The sequence below is a fragment of the Lycorma delicatula genome, chromosome 4 (assembly GCF_047948215.1).
Source record: "Lycorma delicatula isolate Av1 chromosome 4, ASM4794821v1, whole genome shotgun sequence".
Lineage (NCBI taxonomy): Eukaryota > Metazoa > Arthropoda > Insecta > Hemiptera > Fulgoridae > Lycorma > Lycorma delicatula.
Genome location: NC_134458.1, coordinates 82,650,053 through 82,672,317, shown reverse-complemented (window position 1 = coordinate 82,672,317; position 22,265 = coordinate 82,650,053). Strand labels below are relative to the sequence as shown.

At 30.8% G+C, this 22,265-nt stretch overlaps 1 protein-coding gene across 1 annotated transcript in view; it reads left to right on the top strand.

Moving 5' to 3' along the window:
- Window positions 1-22,265, top strand: part of Flo2 (flotillin-2) — a 390,302-nt gene that overhangs the window by 331,943 nt on the left and 36,094 nt on the right. Inside the window, exons 2-4 of the mRNA XM_075363445.1 lie at window positions 7,692-7,786; window positions 9,765-9,966; window positions 13,368-13,600. Coding sequence (XP_075219560.1) covers window positions 9,768-9,966; window positions 13,368-13,600 — 432 coding nt within the window. The 5' untranslated portion in view covers window positions 7,692-7,786; window positions 9,765-9,767. The remainder of the gene's footprint in view (window positions 1-7,691; window positions 7,787-9,764; window positions 9,967-13,367; window positions 13,601-22,265) is intronic.

The window sequence follows — 22,265 nt, the reverse complement described above, 5'->3', positions numbered from 1 at the left end:
TTTTATTAAATCTTTCTGGTCAAAAACCATAGGAAATCACTAATTCTACCTTTTAATTAACGCTCTGAAAATTTCAGTACGACCTCATTTCACCGGGGTAGCTGAAATCCGAGCGAAATCTTTCAGTAGCCGTAGCTCGCAAACGAAACATTTTAGGACGTATGAATTTATGAATTTTTCCATTATTTTCACGAGTAGAATGTTGTGAAAGTCCCGGGAAAACTTCACACACAACACACACACCTTATGATGGTATAAAAGCCAAAAGCGTCCTGAGTAATGGTAGTCACCCAGGTAAGAAATTGATATTTATTATTATTATTCATATTTTTATATTAATTCTGTCGATTGGTTACAGCTATATTTGATGAAACTTTTTTTTCTTACTAAAAAAGTAACAGTACAGCATAAATTTTTAATTAAAAATAGCAAACTATAACGGTTTACATTTTAATTTAGAAATCCTTCATTACGTGTGCTGTCACAGTCAACAAATTTTTATAATACTACTTTAATAGTAGAAAATATTCATCTGCAGAAAATTTCTTTTTTTATTTGTGGGTATTAATTCCGTACTATATTTTTACGCGTTTTCGACTTAAGATTAATTTTTCTCAAAAGCTATCTAACGGAAATTTCAAAATGCGATAAAATAAATTTTACATTTATTAAGTTTCGTATCGCATTTCATGCATCTATACGTTCTATAATAATACAATTATTTAAACAAAATTCAAAAATAAAAAATACTACAAAATGTTCACGTGCTCAGGTAATATTTAATTATATTTGAATTATATTTTCTGTCAAAACTGGCCAAAATTTGTCATTTGTTTCAGTCAGACGGTGAATATAATTTAAAAAAATACCCGTAGATAAATAAATAAAATAATTTTTGTTTTTAATATTTTGTAGTTTAACATAAAATTTATTTTGTCAGAAAAATTCCTTCTAATAAAAAATTATTTATCTATCTTTTTTCTGCTGGATAGAATCAGTTTATGACCTGTAATATTTTCTCCTTGTTTATCGTTGATTTTTTTTTATAAAATATTAAATTAAAAATCATTCACTTAGTTTAAAATTATAACTTTCTTATTCGTTCATGTTTGTTAATATTAATTTTCTAAATTAGTATCTAAGACACATTTTTTAAGTTTCAAAAAAAATTGATGCTTTATTGTTTCTTTTTTTAACGATAAATAATGTTAAAATATCACTTTTTGGCTGATACACATAAAAATAGACTTTAAATCTGCGTATTTAAATTTATGATAATATTTATAATGATTGACATCAGTTGCTGGTAGTTCTGCAACCGATTGATGTACTGGTAGTTCTAAATTTTATTGTATTTTATCATTTAAAATTCATCGTTTTTTGTTAGTACATGTTGAATTACACGTAAGAATAAGCCCCGTTTAAAAATATCATAGTAAAAATAAATAAGATTGACGGTTTACAAAAATCGTAAGTCTGTAAATGAGTAATGTAACAGTCTACGCAAATTCGTATAATGTGAGATAGGTTAAACCGAGTCTGTAGTGTATGTAATTGTTATAGTATTCTCTCCTGTTCTTTTTAATATAGCGGTTTTCCCTGTTTCTTATGGGAGAGATTTAATGATTATTTTTGTTGCCACAAACAAAACAAAAAAAAAGTTTTTAATATGCAAATATATTAAAAAAATAATAAAAATATTCCTAATACCATAACAATTCTAGACGAGTTAACAGAATTAAAATACCCGAAAGATTCTCAAATGTGATTTGTTAAATAACTATCACAATTTATTTTTATTAATTATTTTAATTAATTAATTCTTTTAGGAAAGTGAGGAACTTTTGTTTGTTACTTTTTTATAAACAAAATTCATTAGTAGGTGTAAGCCGTTAGGTTGTGTGGTAATATTGCACCGAAATAATACATCCTCACTTGCTAATTAAAATAATTTTTTTTGTAGTATTGTATACGTATCTGTAAAATAATTATTACCATGTCGATGTGCAATTAAAAAGTAATTAGAAATAAAGCAAACATTACGTACATTTTAATAATTTACCTGTAATAATTATCTCTAAAACAAATACCATTATTACGGTACTAAATATCAAAATTAAAAATTATTAACAAACTGAAAAATTTACTTAAAATTACATCAGAATATAAGAATTTTAATATAGTTTTTGAAAACGAAGTTATTGTCGTCAGTTTGATCTACTTACTACAGAGTTGGTGTTACCACTTCGTTTGGAGAGTGTCTAACAGCTACAACACTCACTACTTGACTGCTTGCTGGAATAACGGCGTATTCAAGCGCTTCTCGTGTAACGGTACTTTCTTGAGGACTATCACAATTTGAAAGCGATACCGTCTTTATAACATCGTTGTACTCCATGTGTTTATATATTTTGAAATCTACATTCGTTTTTAACGGTTTTAATTGTTTTTAAATCGCTTCTACTTTTTATTTTGTTACAAAAATCTATTTATAAAAAAATCTTTACGCTAATTAACGTGCACACTTTGTACAGTAGAGTGCATCGGAAGCACTGACTGCTTAAATAACATGCAAAACTCTAAAACAAGTTTGGTTATAATGTGAGTTTTTTAAAAAAAAGTACTGACCTTCCACAATTCATATCTGTAATTTTTTTTTTGTTATTTAAATTAACCATCGGCTACTAAAACCATTAGCCATCGTGATGTAGATATATCAGTAAGAATAACTTGAACGTAATAAATAAATGTTTAATTCAGATCAGAACATAATTGAGATCTCTCTTGGAGATCTGCTGCTGAAATTTATTAATGTCAGATATCTTATGTTATTATCATTACGTTATGTGTTAATATTATTGATCGGCTCTGAAATTTATGGATAAAGGTGCTGCTGTATCTACAATGAATCTGTTCGTTTCATTCTTACTTTATTAGTATTGTAGCGTATTCGCGGCTCGATCAGGATATAGAGAGATTGATAATTGAAAATGTTTATATAATTATAAGTTATTAGTTTAAGAATATAAATAGAATAAGACAAATAAATAATAACAATAATGACAACAGTAATAATAATAATAAACAATCACAATAATAATCAGAATAATAATAATGAAAACGGCAAACAATAATAATGATAATAATAAATGTCAATAATACACAAATAATAAGTATAGTAATCATAACCGCAACAATAATAGTAATAATGATAATAACAGACAGTGATTACATACAAAACAGAATTAATCGTCAGGACTTAAATATTGAAAACCAGAATTTAGTACCATTAACAAAAGACATTAGTATGACCGCTAATCTAACATTTTTACAACTACTCTTGTATTAAAAACAATAGTACAATAGATAGACAAGTATAAAGTTCTTTTACTGCAAATACCTTTTCTCTTCACAAATAAAACTGCCCGAACAATTTATGAGTGGAATCGAGTACATTATCTCTTTCACTTTTAGTCTTAACAGTAACTCACCGAAACATTTCTTGTTTTTGTGTACTGGAATTATTCGTGACGTCGCCTTAATTGCGTCGAACCTGTACTAGAAATCCTTCACTGACCTCCTCGCAGAATAGTCTCGCTTCAAACTCGCATAATAACTCCTCGCTTAGAACTCTATTGTAGCACTCTCTCGCAGACTCTCCTCGCTTACTTAATCTCGCAGACTGTTTGTCAATTGGTCTTCCCCGGAATATTTATACTCTTATCCTCTTTATCTGTAGGAGTAGACCCAACTAGAAGCGTGAGAATGATCGTCCGCCCTCACATTTTCCCGTGAAATTCTAAACCTGGGTCCGGTAACTCTTCTCACGGAACAACATCTGTTTAAGTGTATCAATGGGCACTATTACAAAGGACGATTATTAAACGGATCTATTACTTTTACTAAAAAGGGTTTCTTTTAGCCCCTTTCTGGATTCCTACCATTATTATATTTTCTACTACTTTCTTAATTGGTAGGAATCCGTTTTTCAGGTCCGTTATACCGGTCTTCTTAAACTGCCCTCTCCTAAAAGTTGTTCGTCTTGAACAGCTCCCTGATAAGGCGCCAGGCAATCCAGATTAATCTACATTTTTCTTGAAATGAGGTGATTTCTGTAGACCGCGTCGTTGGCTTTGTTCAGTGCGACGTAAGGTCCCTCCCAATTGGTCTGGCGTTCCTGATATCTTCCCATTGTTTTCCTCACCAGATCTCCTTCCCGAAACCCGGACGAATATTCCCGGAGGTCGTACCTTGCACTTGCTTTGATTTCATCTTGTTGACAGTATTCTACGCAGCGAGTTATTCGTTTCTTCCTTTTCTACACCTTCTATTCCAAACTTCTAGGAGCGGCCCAGACTGCAGGCTTACACCTTCCCGATCGGCTCCAACCGCTACGGTCTTCTTAGTAGTTACGGGTTTGAGCGTAAATAATAGACTTCTTACAGTCTACTTTTCGGTGGCCTGATTTGCCGCAGTCCCAGCAGACCGGTCTATTCTTGCTATTTGATGCTGAAGCAGGCAATCTTCGGTCTCCCGTTGTAGTCGTTCCTGTAATTGTCGCCTTTACCGAAGTCTTGATGTTGCCGCCGTTGATACCTTGTCGCAGCCGACTCCCATTCTTCGAAGACGAGCAGCATGGCGAGACAGCGCGCCGGCTGTCTCCAGTCACAGAGCCTGAGTAAGGACGTCATTGACTGACTTCGCCGACCCAAGAAGAAGAAGGTGCTTCTTGATCTCGGCGTCACGTAGCCCGTCGATGAAGGTGTGTGCTTCTCCTCCTGGATGTATCCCGATGGCAGCCCGACTAAAGCCCGTTGAGCTAGCTGTTCGATCATGGAGACTAATTCCTGCAGCGTCTCGTTGGTCTTCTGGACTCGTCCCCGTAGCTCACACCTGTAGATAGTCAACAACTTCTACTATCCGAAGCGACCCTCTAGTGTTGCGATGACTTTGTCATAGCCGGCCGTGGATGGTACACCCTAAGGAACTTCCGCTTCCTTTCCCTGAAGTGCGGTGATCAGGAACGCGGTCTTCTCTGCTGCCGTCCTACCATTATGAATTGTAGGAATTCATTGCTCAGGTCCGTTATACAGGTCTTGGGTATACAGGTCTATTTTAAACCGACTTACTTTATTGATATTGTAAGTTGTCCAGTCGTTTACTTGCCTATTTCTCTGCAAGCTTCTGCATTCATTATGCTTTTAAACATCGGTCGCATCATATCACGAAAAGAATTGTTATATTATACTAAAATAAAATATCGTCTTGCAACTCCTCCGTGATTTAGACAACTAAAAGAAACGCGAGAAAGTTTTACAACAGAAGGATATACCGCATCAAAATCATCAGTACCCGCATACGCATTGATGATTCGACATTACGAGACGAGTTGATTCTTTGTCACCATCATTGTTTTTCACAATCAACAGAATAAAAAAAATGATATAGTTATAATTTAATCGCAATAATTTCCCAAAATCTGAAATTTTTAATTGATTATGAGTTCCTAATCAATGGACGTTTTGTGACTGGATAAAGAAGAAATATTTGCTGTGCATTTGCAGCAAGCTTTATTTATTCCTTAAATTATAATTATATTTATGTATATAAAAATTATATTTATTTATTCCTTAAATTATAACATAAGTTACTCGTGTTATATTACAGTTTTACTGATAGTGGCTCAAACCAATTTAGCCATTACATTAAGTGTTTTCAATCGGGCATGTAGTTCATGTAGGATTCTGCTACTGTTACTATCCTTCGCCTTCCAGTAATGGTCAATGATTTATACACACACACACATATATATATATATATGGCATATCCGGCCCATATATTTATATGGGACTCAAACATTCAACCCACAATTGCTTCTGAAGGATCCATTTATTGTGAATGAAATATACTCCTGGTTTTTGTAAAAATGATTCGAGTTTTTAATTTTCAACCCTATGTATAAAAAATAACCTTATGTCAAGGTATTATTATGCTTTATGTCGGGGTAAAATACCGTATGTTTGAAAGTGAATATCGGGGTTTTATAGTTGTGTAATGTTTATTAAGTTTACTTACATTGAAAAATTACACTCAGACAATGAAATGGAAGAGCAACTCAGACAATGTTTTCTGTAAGTATTCATTCGTCACACGGTACACGTCCAGCCGATAGGAGAGTTCATCCCGTACTTTAATCAGTAAGTCTGGAGTAATTGATGCTGTGATAGCTGCTTCAATCCTGTGTCTCAAGTCGGGTAGGTCAGTGGGTAACGGTGGCTCATACACTTGATCCTTTATAAACCCCCAAAGAAAAAAATCGCTCGGGTTCAGATCGGGCGAACGTGGAGGCCACGGCAATCCCCAGCGACTGATCCAGCGATTGGGAAAATTTCATTCAACCGACCACGTACAGCGTTATGCTAGGAAGGAGGCGCACCATCTTCTTGTCAAATAAAGTTCTGTGTTTCGTATTGCAGTTGAGGAAAGAGCTATACTTGTAGCATATCAAGAAAATTCATTCCACACACACTTGCTTCCGTGACAAAGAGCAGCCCATAAACTTGCCGTCGGTAGACGGCACAAAAACATTCAGTTTTGGGGAGTCTCGTTCACACTGCAATATTTCGTAAGAATTTTCTGATCCCCAGATGCGCATATTATGAATTTTTATTTTGCCGTTAATTAAATGTTGATTTGTCACAAAATACGATACGATAAAGAAAGTCTTCATCGTTGCGGTGCATCATTTCATTTGCGAACCTTACACGCAAACCGTAATCTGTAAGCATTAGAGCTTGTAACAGCTGTAAGCAATATGGACTCGGTTGTAAGCGTTTCCTTAAAACCCTCCGCACAGACGTCACTGGAATCGCTAATTCACGGCTAGCCTTCCTAACGGATTTCCTAGGACTACGCACAGAAGACTCTCTTACATGTTCAACATTGTCTTCGGACACACTCTGTCGCCCTGTACTCTTCCCTTTATAAATACATCCGGTGGTTTCAAATTGTTTGCACCATCTACGAATTTTATTGTCACTCGAGGGATCACAACGGAATTCCAAACAGAACGTACGTTGAATGGTAATCACAGATTCACACTTTTGCAAACTGAAAAATGCAAAACACTTTCTGTTGGGGGGACGCCATCTTTGCTACTAGCCCTTTTAAGTGAAAGGTACAAGAAACAGTTTATAAGCTTGCGCACAGCTAAAACTGTTTGAGGTGCTCTTCCATTTCATATATAATAATCATTGTACATGAAACTCGAGAAATATTACATAGCTTTAAAACCCCGATATTCAGTTTGAAACACATGATAATGAAGTGTGGGATTGTGAGATTTTAAGGAAAATTGAAGAAGGGATAAAATTTGTGGCAAAATTTACTATAAAAGAAAAACAAAAGTAGTGGGTGATATATTGAAGTATCCAGCATTAGAAAGCAAGAGTAAGTGTGGCTTTTATTTGACAGACACCTCAGCTTGTAGTTTTGCTTTTTGTGTAACTCCAGGTAGCACCATAGGCCGGATCGCCTACTCCACTAAGCCCCAAAAAAAAAAAAATGTTTTCTGTGGTTAAACCATATGGAAGGGTTAAATTTAAATAATTAAACAATTTTATTGATAATTTAAAAGTAATTTTCTAGCAGTTAATTAAAAATTTAACTCATTTTTATTTCTTTAATTTCAGGTGGATGTTGTGGTTCAACAAAAAAATCAACCATTGTTGGAGGCTGGGCATGGGCATGGTGGCTTGTGACCGACGTCCAGTATCTGTCACTTGAGGTAAAAATCCTGGGGTATTCCATTTTGATTCAACAAATTTTCAAAAATTTTATCGCATCATTATTTTTGAATTTTTTGATATTTGGTATATTAAAACTGCTCCTTTGTAGTAGTCAAAAAATATTTTTTTTTTTTTTTAAAGTTTTTTTTCTTGAGAACAGACTATCTTCTAACTCACCAGCAGGTAAGAACAGCCATTTTCATCACTTTTTCCATGAGAATTCTTATTTTACATCATACAGAGGGTCAAAAAGGGCTTTTTGGAAAGCCCATATGAATTTTATATGGTTTTAAAGTACACCTTCACATAAAGTCACATATAATTGTTATGACTATGGTATATAGGAAACAAAAACATATTTTACATAATTAAGTACTAGTCTGTTTTCTATGTTAATTAATGTAAGAACTAAGTAGGTAGTGAAAATATTTGGTTAATATTATATTTACCCTTTTAAGCAAAAAAATGCTACTCTCAATTTCTAATTTTTTGTAGCTTATGGGAACTAATTTATTAAATTTGACTTTGGCCAAAAACATTTTTACTTTGCTTCATTTGTTTTATTTCCCATGATGCTATTCCCTGGAATTTTGTGGAATTATTAGGTTTGAAAATGAAGTTTATTTTGTGATTTCAAACCATATTTATTTTATTATTTATGAAGATAATTATATATTGAAATAAAATAAGAAATAAATTAATAATAATAAAAAGTATAATTTAAAAAAAAAATAATGATTCTGAACTAATGTTAAAGAAATTTGTTAGCTTTTAATTGTTTTAAGTGTTTTGTGGTAATTGGTTTAGAAGTTGAATATCTAATCAGTTTAATTAGCTATTTTTACCATTTTTGTTTTATATTCCATCTAAACTCTGTATATAAAAGAAACCTGTAAAAGACTTTGTTAGAATCCTTAGACTTCTTTGTTTTTATATTCGTGAATAACACATGTTAAAGCATTTCTTGTAATGCAAATTGCTTGTTCTTTGAAAGAAAAGATTTTCATAAACTTGATTTTAAAAAACTGTATACTTATCATTTCAGTGCTGGTTTCATTTCTTGAGTTTTTCAGTGTTGCTTAGTCTTGTAAGTATCTTCGTATACAAGCTGTACATAGTAGCTACAAAAAATTAAAAGAATAGTTTATTATACAAAATCTATGCGCATTAAAAAGTTCTACATTATCTTTCCTTCAAACAGGTTTACTTGGCGACTACAGACTTTCTCCAACATTCATAAATTTTCCAAAAACATTCCTGAAATCTGATCTTAGAAACTTCCTTCCGGTGTTCCATTCTTTTACCAGTGATGTCATTAGACATTCTTACAATGTTTTCTTTTCGGAGTTGATTTCAAGAGAGGAAATATGCAAAAATCTGCTGATGGCAGGTCAGGAGAATATAATGGGTCCTCCAAACAGCAACTTCCCACTAATGTACCCAAATTCTGACACTATTTTTTTAGCATATTTCCTTCTGTCATTTTAAATATGCTCAAAGTTTTCTTCATTTGTAATAATAGACTTGTAGCCTCTATGAATATCTTTTACACTACAATGACTATCTCTCAAAGAAACACTTGCACTACCGATAAGCTTTTATCTTTTTCATTGCATTTTCATCATATGCTTTTTCAGATGACTTTAATGTGTCTGGCTATAAATTCTAAATAAAATTGCAAAATTGGACATGTTAGTTAAATTGGACTGTTTAGTTATGGAAATTTTCAACTGCAAAGATGTTGCATGTGTGTTACACTAGACAGCTGTTCCTGTTGTCAGAAAGGAAATAAGAGAACAACACCTGTCTTCTTATAATCAAAAACTCTACCAATTTATGAAACAATAATTTCCTTGTCACAAGTACTATTCTCAGAATAAGGAGTAAATTTCAAGAACATTTTGAAACTATCTTGAATTGGTGTTTCATTGCACTGTAGTTAGTTGATGACACTGAATTAAATTCTTGTTTTTGAAGGTGATGACACTGAATCCGATGTGTGAAATGGTTGAAACATCACAAGGAGTACCTCTTACTGTTACTGGAGTAGCACAGTGCAAAATAATGAAAGCTGATGAACTTCTCCAAACTGCATCTGAACAGTTTCTGGGAAAATCTGTGAAAGAAATAAAATCTACTGTACTTCAAACACTGGAAGGTCATCTTCGTGCCATTCTTGGTAAGTGAATTATTACGTGATGACATTTTGTTTAAATACTAAACTAATATGTAAATAAACTGTAGTCTTGATTTTATTTTATAACACAGCATCAGTCTTTATGTTGGTTCAGTTACATCACCATTTTGATTTATCATCAGAAAATTCATCTTTAATTTGTGTGTAAAAAAAGTGGCAGAGGCATCAGTGTTCATAACCTGAAATGTAGAGCAATAGGCCTCTCTCATCAATGTATTTGCTCTCAATAACAAATATAGTCATTATAATTCTAGCATTTTTGGTACAAAATTTCCTGCATTGGATAGTTTTCTAAAATCAAAATAGTGTATCATATAACACAGCTGTCATTTTATTTACAATACTGATTAGCTGGTGCTGTAATTACTCAAATAAACCATTTCTGCTTAATTTATAGAGATTAGTTTTTGCACTAGTTTACAAATTAGATTCTTATTGACAATATTATGATGTGTACTCATGTAATGTCTTGCCTTGCTGTAAACCAATAGCAACCATTAAATCTGTGAACAGTGACCAAAGTAATTTACCCTGTTTCCATGATAATTAAGTTATTATGAAATTGTAAGTGTGAGACATTTTGCTACAGATTTAATTGTCTGTAAGATATCATATAATTTATTTGTCAATATTTTTTTGGTTTTTATTATAGTTAATAATATTCTTGAGATTTTATTCATTATTGTTAAGTTAGTTATGTGAATTGCTAACCAATAACAAACTTGACTTATTTAAGCATTAATTTTTCTCTCAAGAAAAAGTATTGATGAAATAAGAACTTATTGGTGTTTCCAGTTTAAGCTTCTTTCAATATTTTTATTAAATTAGTGACAGTATTGCTGGTTAAGATAATAATTATTATAATTTCTGCTAAGAACACTATGATTTCTATGTTCTGTAATTTTGCGCCAATCACTTTCAAATTGTTACATAAAATATAACGACCCAAAATCTCAGTTGAGTTTGTTAATGGGCAAAATTGGACCATGGGGGTTGAATGGGGGGGCTTTTCCGAAAAAACCAAATATCGTTATAACTTTCTTATTAAGTAAAATATTGAATTCATTTAAAGTTCCTACTATTCTTTGAATAAGGGCCTAAAACTTATCTAAGTAAATTCTTTTGATATCACCAACCACTGGCCCAGGGGGGTTGAAAAAATGGGGTTTCAAAGACAAAAAAGAATCATACTTCCCATAATAGGCACAGTATCAAATCAGTTTAAAGTGGTCATTAGTCCTCTAAACATTACCTAAAACTTTTGTCTTAAATAATTTTTGATATGACCAACACTTATGGCAAGGGATGACCAAACTGTTGTTGGAATTGTAAGAAGATTGGACTTCTCGTATGCTAAACATGTGAAACTTTTTTTCACATGCAACTGTTGTCGTATTGAGTAAATTTGAAATTTTTTGAACTTTAAGGTGGAAATCTTTTTTTATCCCCTACTTAGCACCGGTGAAATCTACCTCCACCTTTTGGCATGTCGAAAGGGATTTTTTTATATTATATTTACTAAAGATTTAATTGGGTATATTTCTTTTCTCTTAAATATTAATTTACTTCTTTTAAAGGTTTCTTTATCATTTGTTATTTTAATTTCATTTTTTTTATTTATATTTTTATTCATTTTTCTGATCATTTCTTATTTATATTCATTATTTTCTGTTACATGAAAAATAGTATTTAACTCTTTTTTATATGTTGGTTTCTTTAATGATAATTTATGAATTCTATCTATCATGTATCTAAAAGCTGCTAATTTAAGCTCCATTAGGTGATTCGAACCGTAAGCTATGATGTTATATATTTAATGTTATGGCAAATTTGTTCATTATTTCTAGAACCTTTTCTTCATTATTATTTATTTCTTTTTTAATTACTAATAGAGTGTCATCCATACCTAATAGAAATAATACAAAATCTTTTCCTTATAATGTTTCCTTTTTTATAAAAAGAAATAAATAATAATGAAGGAAAGATTCTGGAAGAAATGAACAAATTTCACCATAACATTAAACATATGATGGAAAAGAAATAAACGACACTATTAATTTTTTAAACCTAACAATAAAGATAGCCTAGATTTTGAAATAAACAGAAAAGAAACTTATACAGATAACATTGTAGCTTACGGTTTGAATCACCCAATGGAACATAAATTAGCGGCTTTTAGATACATGATAGGTAGAATTCATAAATTATCATTAAAGCAGCATATAAAAAAAGAGTTAAATTCTATTTTTCATGTAGCAGAAAATAATGAGCATAAATAAGAAATGATCAGAAAAATGAATGAAAATAGAGATAAAAGAAATTAAGTTAAAACAATAAACGATAAAGAAACATTTAAAAGGAGTAAATTAACATTTACGAGAAAAGAAATTTACCCAATTAATTCTTTAGTAAATATAATATAAAAATGACTATAAATACTAATAATACACTAAAAAAGATTTTTAATATTAATATAGAAGAAAAAGATATTTATAAAAGTAATGGTATATAAAAAAAAACGTGTAAATGCAATGCAATGCAACATACATTGGACAAACGGGAAGAAAATTAAAATTAAGATATAGTGTACACATGAGATTTTTTAAAAATAAAAAAACAAGATTCTAATCATGCAATGCATTTAATAAAAGAAATATATACTCCGATTAAAATGGAAGAATCAATGAAATTAATTCACAGTTGTGTTAAAGGAAGAAAAATGAACATTTTAGAAAATTTAGAAATCTTCAAATTAAGAAGTAACAATCAAATGATTATAAATGACAGAACAACAATCAAGCAAATGTCCTTTTCAAGAACCTCAATTTACTGAAAACAGGAAATTGATAAATAAAATTAAAAGAAAGTATAACCGTTAATAGCAAATAAACAAGAAGAAGACCAGATAAGACATGACGTCAAATAAAGGGAGAGGTTTTGGCTAAATGTTATATAAAAACTAACAGAAATTTAAAAGTACCAATACAATAAGTTTTAACAGTGGAGTTGTTCTGAAACATGTCAACATATAATAAAATAGTGAAGCTAAGAAAGGTGAACTGTACTCAACATGTAAAATATAGTGTTAGTATGTTAATAGATAAGTGAAAGTAATAAAAACTCTTGTACAATATTGATAATTAAAAAAAATTGTTGCATTATGGTTAAAACTTCAGAGAAAAGTAAGATTTGTTATTTATTTTTATTGTTTTTATTTTAACTGTACTAAATTCAGTGAACTTGGGTTTTTAACAAATATGATGGATGTGTTTGTAGTCCATACTATGTCACCAAAGTATAACTTTTTTCACATTTTTACTGACTTGTAATGCAAAGCCTTATAAAAAAGAAAAATACTCATCCTATGTTAATTTTGTTTTTAGGTACATTAACTGTAGAAGAAATATATAAAGACAGAGATCAGTTTGCTGCATTAGTTAGAGAAGTTGCTGCACCAGATGTTGGAAGAATGGGCATTGAAATTCTTTCATTCACAATAAAAGATGTATACGATAATGTACAGTATTTGGCCTCTTTAGGTAAAGCCCAAACTGCTGCTGTTAAAAGAGATGCTGATGTTGGAGTTGCTCAGGCCAACAGAGATGCTGGAATACGGGTATAATAAGAATGGTTTATTTTTCCAAAACATAATATACTTTTTTACACTTAATCATAAATTTTAAAAAATGTTGCAAAACGTTAAAAAATGTTCATAATAGAACAATAAGACTTTATATTCATACATTGACACCCTGATCCATAGGTTGGAAAATGGGTTTCACATTTGTTGGGAAAAAAATTGTGTTGATGTTCCCTGAAATTAGAACATCTTCAGATGGATGGCAAGGCGCATTGTCCAACTACAGAACTGCTTTTTCTGATAATTTCTTTATTTGTAGATAATTTTTCACATGTGGAACAAAACTGTGGTTAAATTGATTCTCAAAAATGTCTGCACTCATCCGTGCCAATGTTTGGTTAGTGTACTTAACAGGCGATGAATCTAATTTTAAATGTTTTAATGCCTATGTTTAGCAGCTTTACTGATTACAAGAAGAGGTACTCTGTAGTCACAACTAGCATTACTGCAAACAAGAACAGTTTGCAGTAATGCTAGTTTGCTTTTTACTAATTTTAAAGCCGGGTGCAGAAGTTCTTCCCTTGATGCTATTGTCTTCAATGGCAGCTTTCTAAAATTTAATCCTGTAGCATCTGTGTTATATACTTTTTCTGGTCACAGATTTTCTGACTGAACAAGAGCAGAAATGTTTTTCATAAAATTAGCAATGTTGTCAGTATTGGGAGATAATTTTTCCCCTGATATGGCTGATTGTCTTATGCCGTGACGATTTCTAAATTTCTCCAACCAACCTTTACTGGCAGAAAATTTATCCGGACCGTTTAATTTTTTAAGTTGAATAGCCTTTTCTTGCAAAATAGGGCCAGATACTGGAACCCTAAAGGTTCTCTGTTGCCTGAACCACAAGGAAACGGCATCATCTAAAGCCTCATGGACAGGCTTCTTCAGTAGAGATCATTTATTTAAAAACTTTTTGGGCATTTTTTAATAGTATTCCTCAACATCTTTTTTATTCCATTTCTTGCCAATGGTTGTTTCTCAGACACCAAACTCATAAGCAATTTTTTAATCGATTTTCCTTCTCCGGCATTTAATTTTTTAATTTCTCCTAATTTTTTGTCCATTGGCACTACCACCCATTTATGTTTTGTATTAGTAATATCTTTGCTACAACTAGTCATTGTCACTGTAATCACAATACAGTACATACAAGTAATCAGCACAACACACTACAGCTACTATACTGTATTGCAGTACTGCAGATATACACTCTGCAGTATGCAAGTGTATATCAGTCTACTCTTAGCCATAAGATGTAGACTGATCTTTACAAATATAGTAGGTAACAGAAACTAAAGAGAATCTATTGTTCTGCTTTACTGACACACAAATACGCAATAGTAATTACTACAATGAATAATCTTCAGTAATAGGCTATAATAAAATTCATATATGTAGTAAATAGCATCTCAGTTAATTTTTTTTTTAGTTTTACTGTATTTCAGACTTTTTGTACCTGAGGCTAATTATGTACATAATGAATGATTTGTAGCATAAAAGATGCCATGCCTGAACAAGATTTGAACCTGCAACTGCTGGATGAAAGGCCGAGACACTACTCGACTATGGCGGCCAGTCATCTCAGTCAAGAGAGACCTCGGTTAAGGGAGGCCCTGCTGTATATGTACAAAACCTGTAGAGGCAGTATTCTCTTCCTCATAAATAACCCAAAAAACTTACTAATTCACTCTTCACTGATCAGCCTTATAAATTCCTTTTGAATAATATAGACAGGGTTAACTTGACTTGATATTTACTGCACTAAATCTTGTTATTGCATACCAGCTTACAATATATCAAAGCAAAGTAAAAATGGACAAAAAATTCTCAAATGATGAAGTGACTTCTAATAACACACACAATGAGATTTTTATTCTTTTAATTTGAATCTTCCAAGATGAATTTTCATCAGCCTCTGGACCAAGATCTTTAACGATTGTTTTCCTTCAACTATGCCCCAAGAACAAACATCACATAAAACACAATCGACACTATGGCTTTATAGAGGGAAAACAGCATCATAAAACAATCATTTAACTTTAGATGATTACAGTATAAGCAAAGGGAAATTTTATCCAGGTCACCTTTCATGTTATGATAATCTCCATCTTACAAATTTATCTCTGGTACTAGCAGTGTATCAAACAGCTTTGTTATTGTATTAATAATCCTAATAATATCCAAAGAAGCAACAAGTATAAAAAATATAGATTTCAATTACAGTAAAACTTTTAAAAAATCATAAAAATGAGCTAAATCTGCCGGTGAAGGAGCTTTACAGTAGACTTTATGCAAGCCTATTCGCATAAACTGTACAGGTTCTACTGGTACATTTTCAAAAATAATCCGTCAATAGATCAGTGATTTTTAATTTTACAGTTCCTAATTAATTATTTCTGGATAGAACTAATTCAATGGATTTTTAAGTACCCTGCATAACATTATTAATTGATTTCTGTTGTTTCTTTGGATTTCTATTTTTACCAAATAAATTTGAACAATAACCGGACTTTTTCTTCCTTTACCCAAGTACTTATTTTTCTCCAAAACGTATACAGTTTTATTTTGATTTTTTTGTTATCAACAACAAAATTGTCTCTCATTTGAAATTTTTTTTAATCTCATTTTTCATTGTCCTGTAAAATTGTCTCTCATTTTGAAAGTTCTAACAAGACTGAAAGTCATCTAAGGTGTTAAATTTATAGTACTCATAATAGTTTCTTGTTCATAACTAGTCTGCAGAATTTGCTCAATCTTTTGTGTAAAATAAATTGAATGCATCAGCAGTTTCATAAATATCAATCCATTCAGTAGCTGCAATCATGGCAGAAAGCTAATTGTAATCTATGTGTTTCCTAATCTACATTCTTGGTTCAGAAGAACCTGAAGCAGCTGGTAACTGGGTATGTCACTTAAAGTGATCAGTATCTTGATTGTCTATCACCACCACTCTATTGGTAACGTATCCTTTAGTTCTAAATAAAACATGGTTGATGCAGGAAGTAGTGTGGCCTTACACATGTGTAAATAGGTCAGTCAACTCGATTCCCAAGCCATATGAACTATTTAGGTGCTCATCACTAATACAGGAGTCATTATCAACATTAATGTAGATATTCCTTAGACAATCTGTGTCAACAGTTTCTGCACTCAGATAGTGAAGTGCAAATACTATTTATAAAATCTTATTTTCTAGAATTATGAAAATTCAAATGCCAAAAATGGTAAATTACATCCTGCAAGGCACATGATACCATGACAATATCTACTTCTAAAATATACAATGATCACAAACCATCGGGGCTTGTGAATCATGAATGTAAAAATGACACATCTGACCATACTGTCAGCATTACACTTAACAAATAATTGAAAATCTGGTTTTCTGTATAATAATACTTCAGTTTCATTCTAAAGCCACTGTAGAAAGTTCAATATCATCCTTTCATACTGATGCACAGCCAATATAAATAAGAATTAGATAAAAGTTCCTACTAGCACATATTATAATCTGATGCATAAAATGATACTGTCATTAATATCTTGAGAGGAAACAAATGCATTATCTTCATCCACAATATTGATCTCATAAAGCAATATAATACATAATCATCATCAATAAATACATAATACATCATCTCATAAATCGGTATTATTTTATTGTATCTTATTTAATACAATAAAGTAATAATACTAAGAAATAAGAAAAAAACATGAATAAAGTAAATTTTTGTGCCTGACAATAATTTCATCTCATAATTACAGCCAGTAAATAAATTACTGTGTCTATTAATTCATAATTTATCTGAAAAAACCTTGTGGTAATTAATTTGTGATAACCTAGAAATTCAGACATGATCGCTAGCAAGCCTGATGCAAAGTTAAATAATTAAAATATATTGGCATATTAACATAATTTTTAGAAGAATAAAAGTTATGCCATGTTTTATCTACTTTAATTAATATAAACAAATATATATATACACATACATAAAGATGCATACCTTTGCACTTGTTCATACTCACATTATTTTATTATATTCCATTTAACTCTTCACACCCAATTAAACAGAGAGATTTTTTTCATAAATTATTAAAAGAAAAACAAAACAATATTACTTCCCTAATGAAATCATTATACTAATGTAAAGTAAAAAATAAATGAGAAAAATCATTTAAATCAGGTTCAGAATAACCTAACTTAACTTCTCCATTAGCCTTCAATACTTTACACATTCAGTATTGTCAACCCAAGCAAATTTGATGGCTTATGATTTCTTTGCTTGCTGAGCTATGCTGAAACAACCTCTATGTTAAATCGATGACAGATTTATATAACTCTTGAAATCAGAAGCCAGACCAAAGTGTTTATAGGTAAATCATTCTTATTTTTAGCATTTGATATCTGATGTCAGTAATTTCACATATCCATAGTCTAGTTTATTTTAAATTATTTTGTACAGAAGCTTAATATTCATTTAAGTTAATATAATTTTTTTTTATATTTGTGAATAGATTTGTTTTTACATTTATGCTTTATGTGGTTAGTTGATCTGAATAGCTAAAAAATAAATCTTTTATTAACGGCTGTAGACTCAGTGCAAATGTTTATTTTATATAAAAGATGATGTTATAGATACATCATAGATTATAATAATACAGTTAAGTACTGTTAGTAGTGCTTATTATCTTAATAAAGAAATATAATCTTTTTTTAATACTAACCTTATATTTCACTTAAATATGCATATCTGTTTTACTTCTTGGCATTACAGAATAAATATTGTCATAAATCAGTATGGCCTTAATATTTTTATAGGCTAATAAATAGATATTTTCATTTCACTCTTCAGTATGTATATATATATATATATATAATAAAAATAATAATAAATAAAAAAATAAATAATAAAAAACAATTTATTCCCCTTTTTTAGTGCTGATAATAATTCGTTAACATTTTAAGTGAATTAATTGCCTTGTCCTGCATTTTAATTAATTATGTTTTATTTGAATTATTTAGACAGAGTTTGTTTATAAAACTGACTAGGGATGATCATCTGGCTCTTTTAATTAATATATTTGTCTTAACTAAAATATGTGATATATCCCTAAAGAAGCTTATTAATTCTCCAAAAACATTAAGGTATAAATAAGAAAAATAACAATCAGCTCTATAGAAGATGATGATTATTATATGATTTTTTTTTTATTTTCATTAAGTCTCTAAAAGCAAAATATTTATTGACCTAAATGATAGCTGATTACCATTTGAGCTTGATTACTGCAAAGCTGCTGTTATCTAATTGGAAGCTACAGTTTACTCAATACCAAGGCTACTTGACGCCCCCCCCCCCTTACACTGACAATCTTTGGAATCCATATAAAAATTTTAAAATATTTTTTGATTTTCTTGGTAAATGTTATTCAAATTTCTTAAACTATACATTTTTTTTTAATTTCTGTATGAAACTGCTTGCTAGTGTTAAAAAATTGTTTTGGTATGATAATTGGAGGTAGAAATCTCTTTTTTTAAGAGGTCCACTGGCCAAAATAATTGCTAAAACATCCTGAAATTTCATTAGGATAAAGATGAAAGTGTGTAATCATATTTTAGAAGATATATTTTACAGACTTACCTTGTGGAAGTTTTGGAGCTAGGAAATTGGTTACATCAAGAAAAGTGCATAAAACCATGTTTTTCGTTAAATATTAGTAGTGCATTGCTTTCTCTTTAAACCATTATAAAAAATAATAAAAAAATAAAAGAAGATATGTATAAAACTCAATAGGCTTCAATTTGGTGTACAGCATATTATTTCTATATTTCTTGATTACAAAACAGGAACAACTTCTCAGGCATCTTCTTTTGTTAAATAATGTCGCTTATTTGAGGTTTGAGAAATAGCACACGTAAGACCTTGTACAAATATAATTTATTTACTCTTAAATAACATATAATTACAAGATAGGTCAATTATAAATAACAAAATACAATTCCGGTTTTACTATACACCTTATAATAGCTATTACAAATTCATACAAAATTAGCAAATGATTATAACAATAAGGTAACAATCACAAAATCAACAATTAACTTTACACAAGATTATACCCTATTCCACAGCACTTATCCGTAATTGAATCAAAGCGCTAGGGGGAGATGATAGGTAAATGACACACAGACCCAGTCAATACATACCCCCACAAACCAGTTCTTTGCAGAGTTCAAGACAGCTGTCATGTCCCCAACCATACATTCCTTAGTTTTTACTTTGTTGGTTCCCATACCATTGTGGTGAGAGAAAAATTGCTCTTATTTTCCTGTTGTGGTAAAACAATAGCTGAGCTGGTCCTAGTTATATCTTACCTTCTGACTTGAAGTCTTCTGGTGATTTCTGTCAGTGTTATTCCATATGTCATCTAGGAAAAGGTACAGAACACAAATAGTGAGACTCCTGTCCTAGTTCAGCTTATCCGATATCTTGTGGCCTTGCAAATCACAAAAACAGAGTGAGTGAGTGTTTCCTACACCCTGTGGGATTGAATTCTTTACAATATGTTATCGTACCATACTTAGCTTCCATTTTACCGCTGTTTGTATTTTGTTTTTGCAAAATTTACAACTTCAATTTATATAAAGAATCATTTTATTCACCACTAATCATTAAAAATATCATAAGCGTAAATAAAAAAACAAAATTTTAATGTTACAGCACTGTCAGGGTTTGTTAAAATGACTGCAGGGTTTGTTAAATGGGTTTGCAGGAATGTTTATGTGTGATTAAGTATGTGTGAATAGTATTAACTGAATTTACTGTTGCTACTATTACATCTGTGAAATGAGTGATAATTATTCTATTAGAAAAATAAAATCGTCTTAATAATTTAAACTTGACTTATACTGGGATCAAATAAAACCAAAATCAAAATAAATTATGATTTTATTTATAATACAAATATATTTTGATTATATTTACTACATTAATATATATTTTGAGTAATATTCCAGAATTAATCTAGCTGTAAAACAGCTATCTTTTTATCAGCTTTGTCAAGATCCATACAATGCTGTAGTTAGACTATTAATGTTGATCAAGAAAATTTTGAGATATTATTGATTACTTTTCTTTAACAAACAATGTTTTTTTTCATGTTTTTCCTCAAATTTTGCATCCTTAATTTAATATACTTCCTGATATTGCCGATTGATGAAATTTTGCACAGTTACTAAGGTCGGGTGACAATACAATATTCAACTATTACTTTTGCAAACATCTCCCCATATCGAGGTAAATTAGGGTGTAGGTGTGAAGGTGTGTAAAGTTAATTGTGTGTAGGTGTGAAAAATTGCAAAATCTTAAAAATGACTATGTGTGGTTTTTGGAGTCTGATAAAAATTTGAAATCTGATAACCATTCAACATAAAAAAATGACAAAAACTTGGTATGGGAGATTTGTGGTTTCAAATTTGACATTTCATCATCCCACATATATATATACACACACACACACACACACAGATGATTTTTGAGACACAGCTTCTTAATAATTTAATTAAGTAAATGAAATAAAAACTTAACTATAAAACTTCACTATTTTGTTACTTTGTATAGTAAATGTTTGATTGAAAATTTGTTTGATATTTTATAAGTATATTAGAAATCTCACTATATGATGTTATCTTTTGAAATTCAAATTAACCTACTAATTAAATTCATGCAATGTATGATAATAAAGTGAGTAAAGTGTGATTAAAGTATGACTAAAAAGTATAAAGCAAGTTTTTAAAAATGTTTTCAAATATTAAATAAATTATAAACATTAAATGTTTTCAAAATATTATTGCCTGTCAGCTGCTGTGTGTGTTTGGCACAGTTGTGTGGTTGATCGACACTTTTATGTGTGCATTTTTTAAAATTATCTTAGATTATTACTGCTTCTTAAATATTTGCTCAGTCTTAAGAATGATGGATTTTATTTAGAGTAGTGATTACCTAAGTATAGACCATTTCAGAACTATAATTACCGTATTTATTCGAGTACCCCCCTCGCACGAATAAGCCCCGCACCTCGATTTTCCAGACCGAAAATCTAAAAAAAAATGTCTGAAGAATTATCTAAATGGTAGTTACCGGAGGCTAAACAGGAAAAAAAAGAAGTAAAACGAAAAGAAAGTATCAGGTTGAAAAGGATCATTTCAATACACTTTTTAATATGAGATTTTATTTTAAATAATCACTGTCACTGTTAATGTCTGTAGAAGAGTTACCGGTAGACTCCACATCGCTCTGCCAAAGGTGATCGCCTTCACTACCTTCAAGTTCATTAGATATTCCGCATTTTTATAAACTTTTCCTTACTAATTCCATGGAAATACCTTCCCAAACATCTTTTATTCAAACACAAATCCGGTTAAAATCTGGGCATTTGATTCTTCCTGTAGGCGTGAGAAAGAAATTTTCATCAGCCATCCATTTACTGTACAGTTGTTTTAATGCAGATTTGAACGGTTTATTAATGCAGACATCTAGTGGCTGCAATAGAGATGTCAATCCGCCTGGAATTATTACTTCGTCTATCATACACTTTTTTAAATGTCTTTCACTTTATCAGTCGTATGCCACCGATAACTATCCAT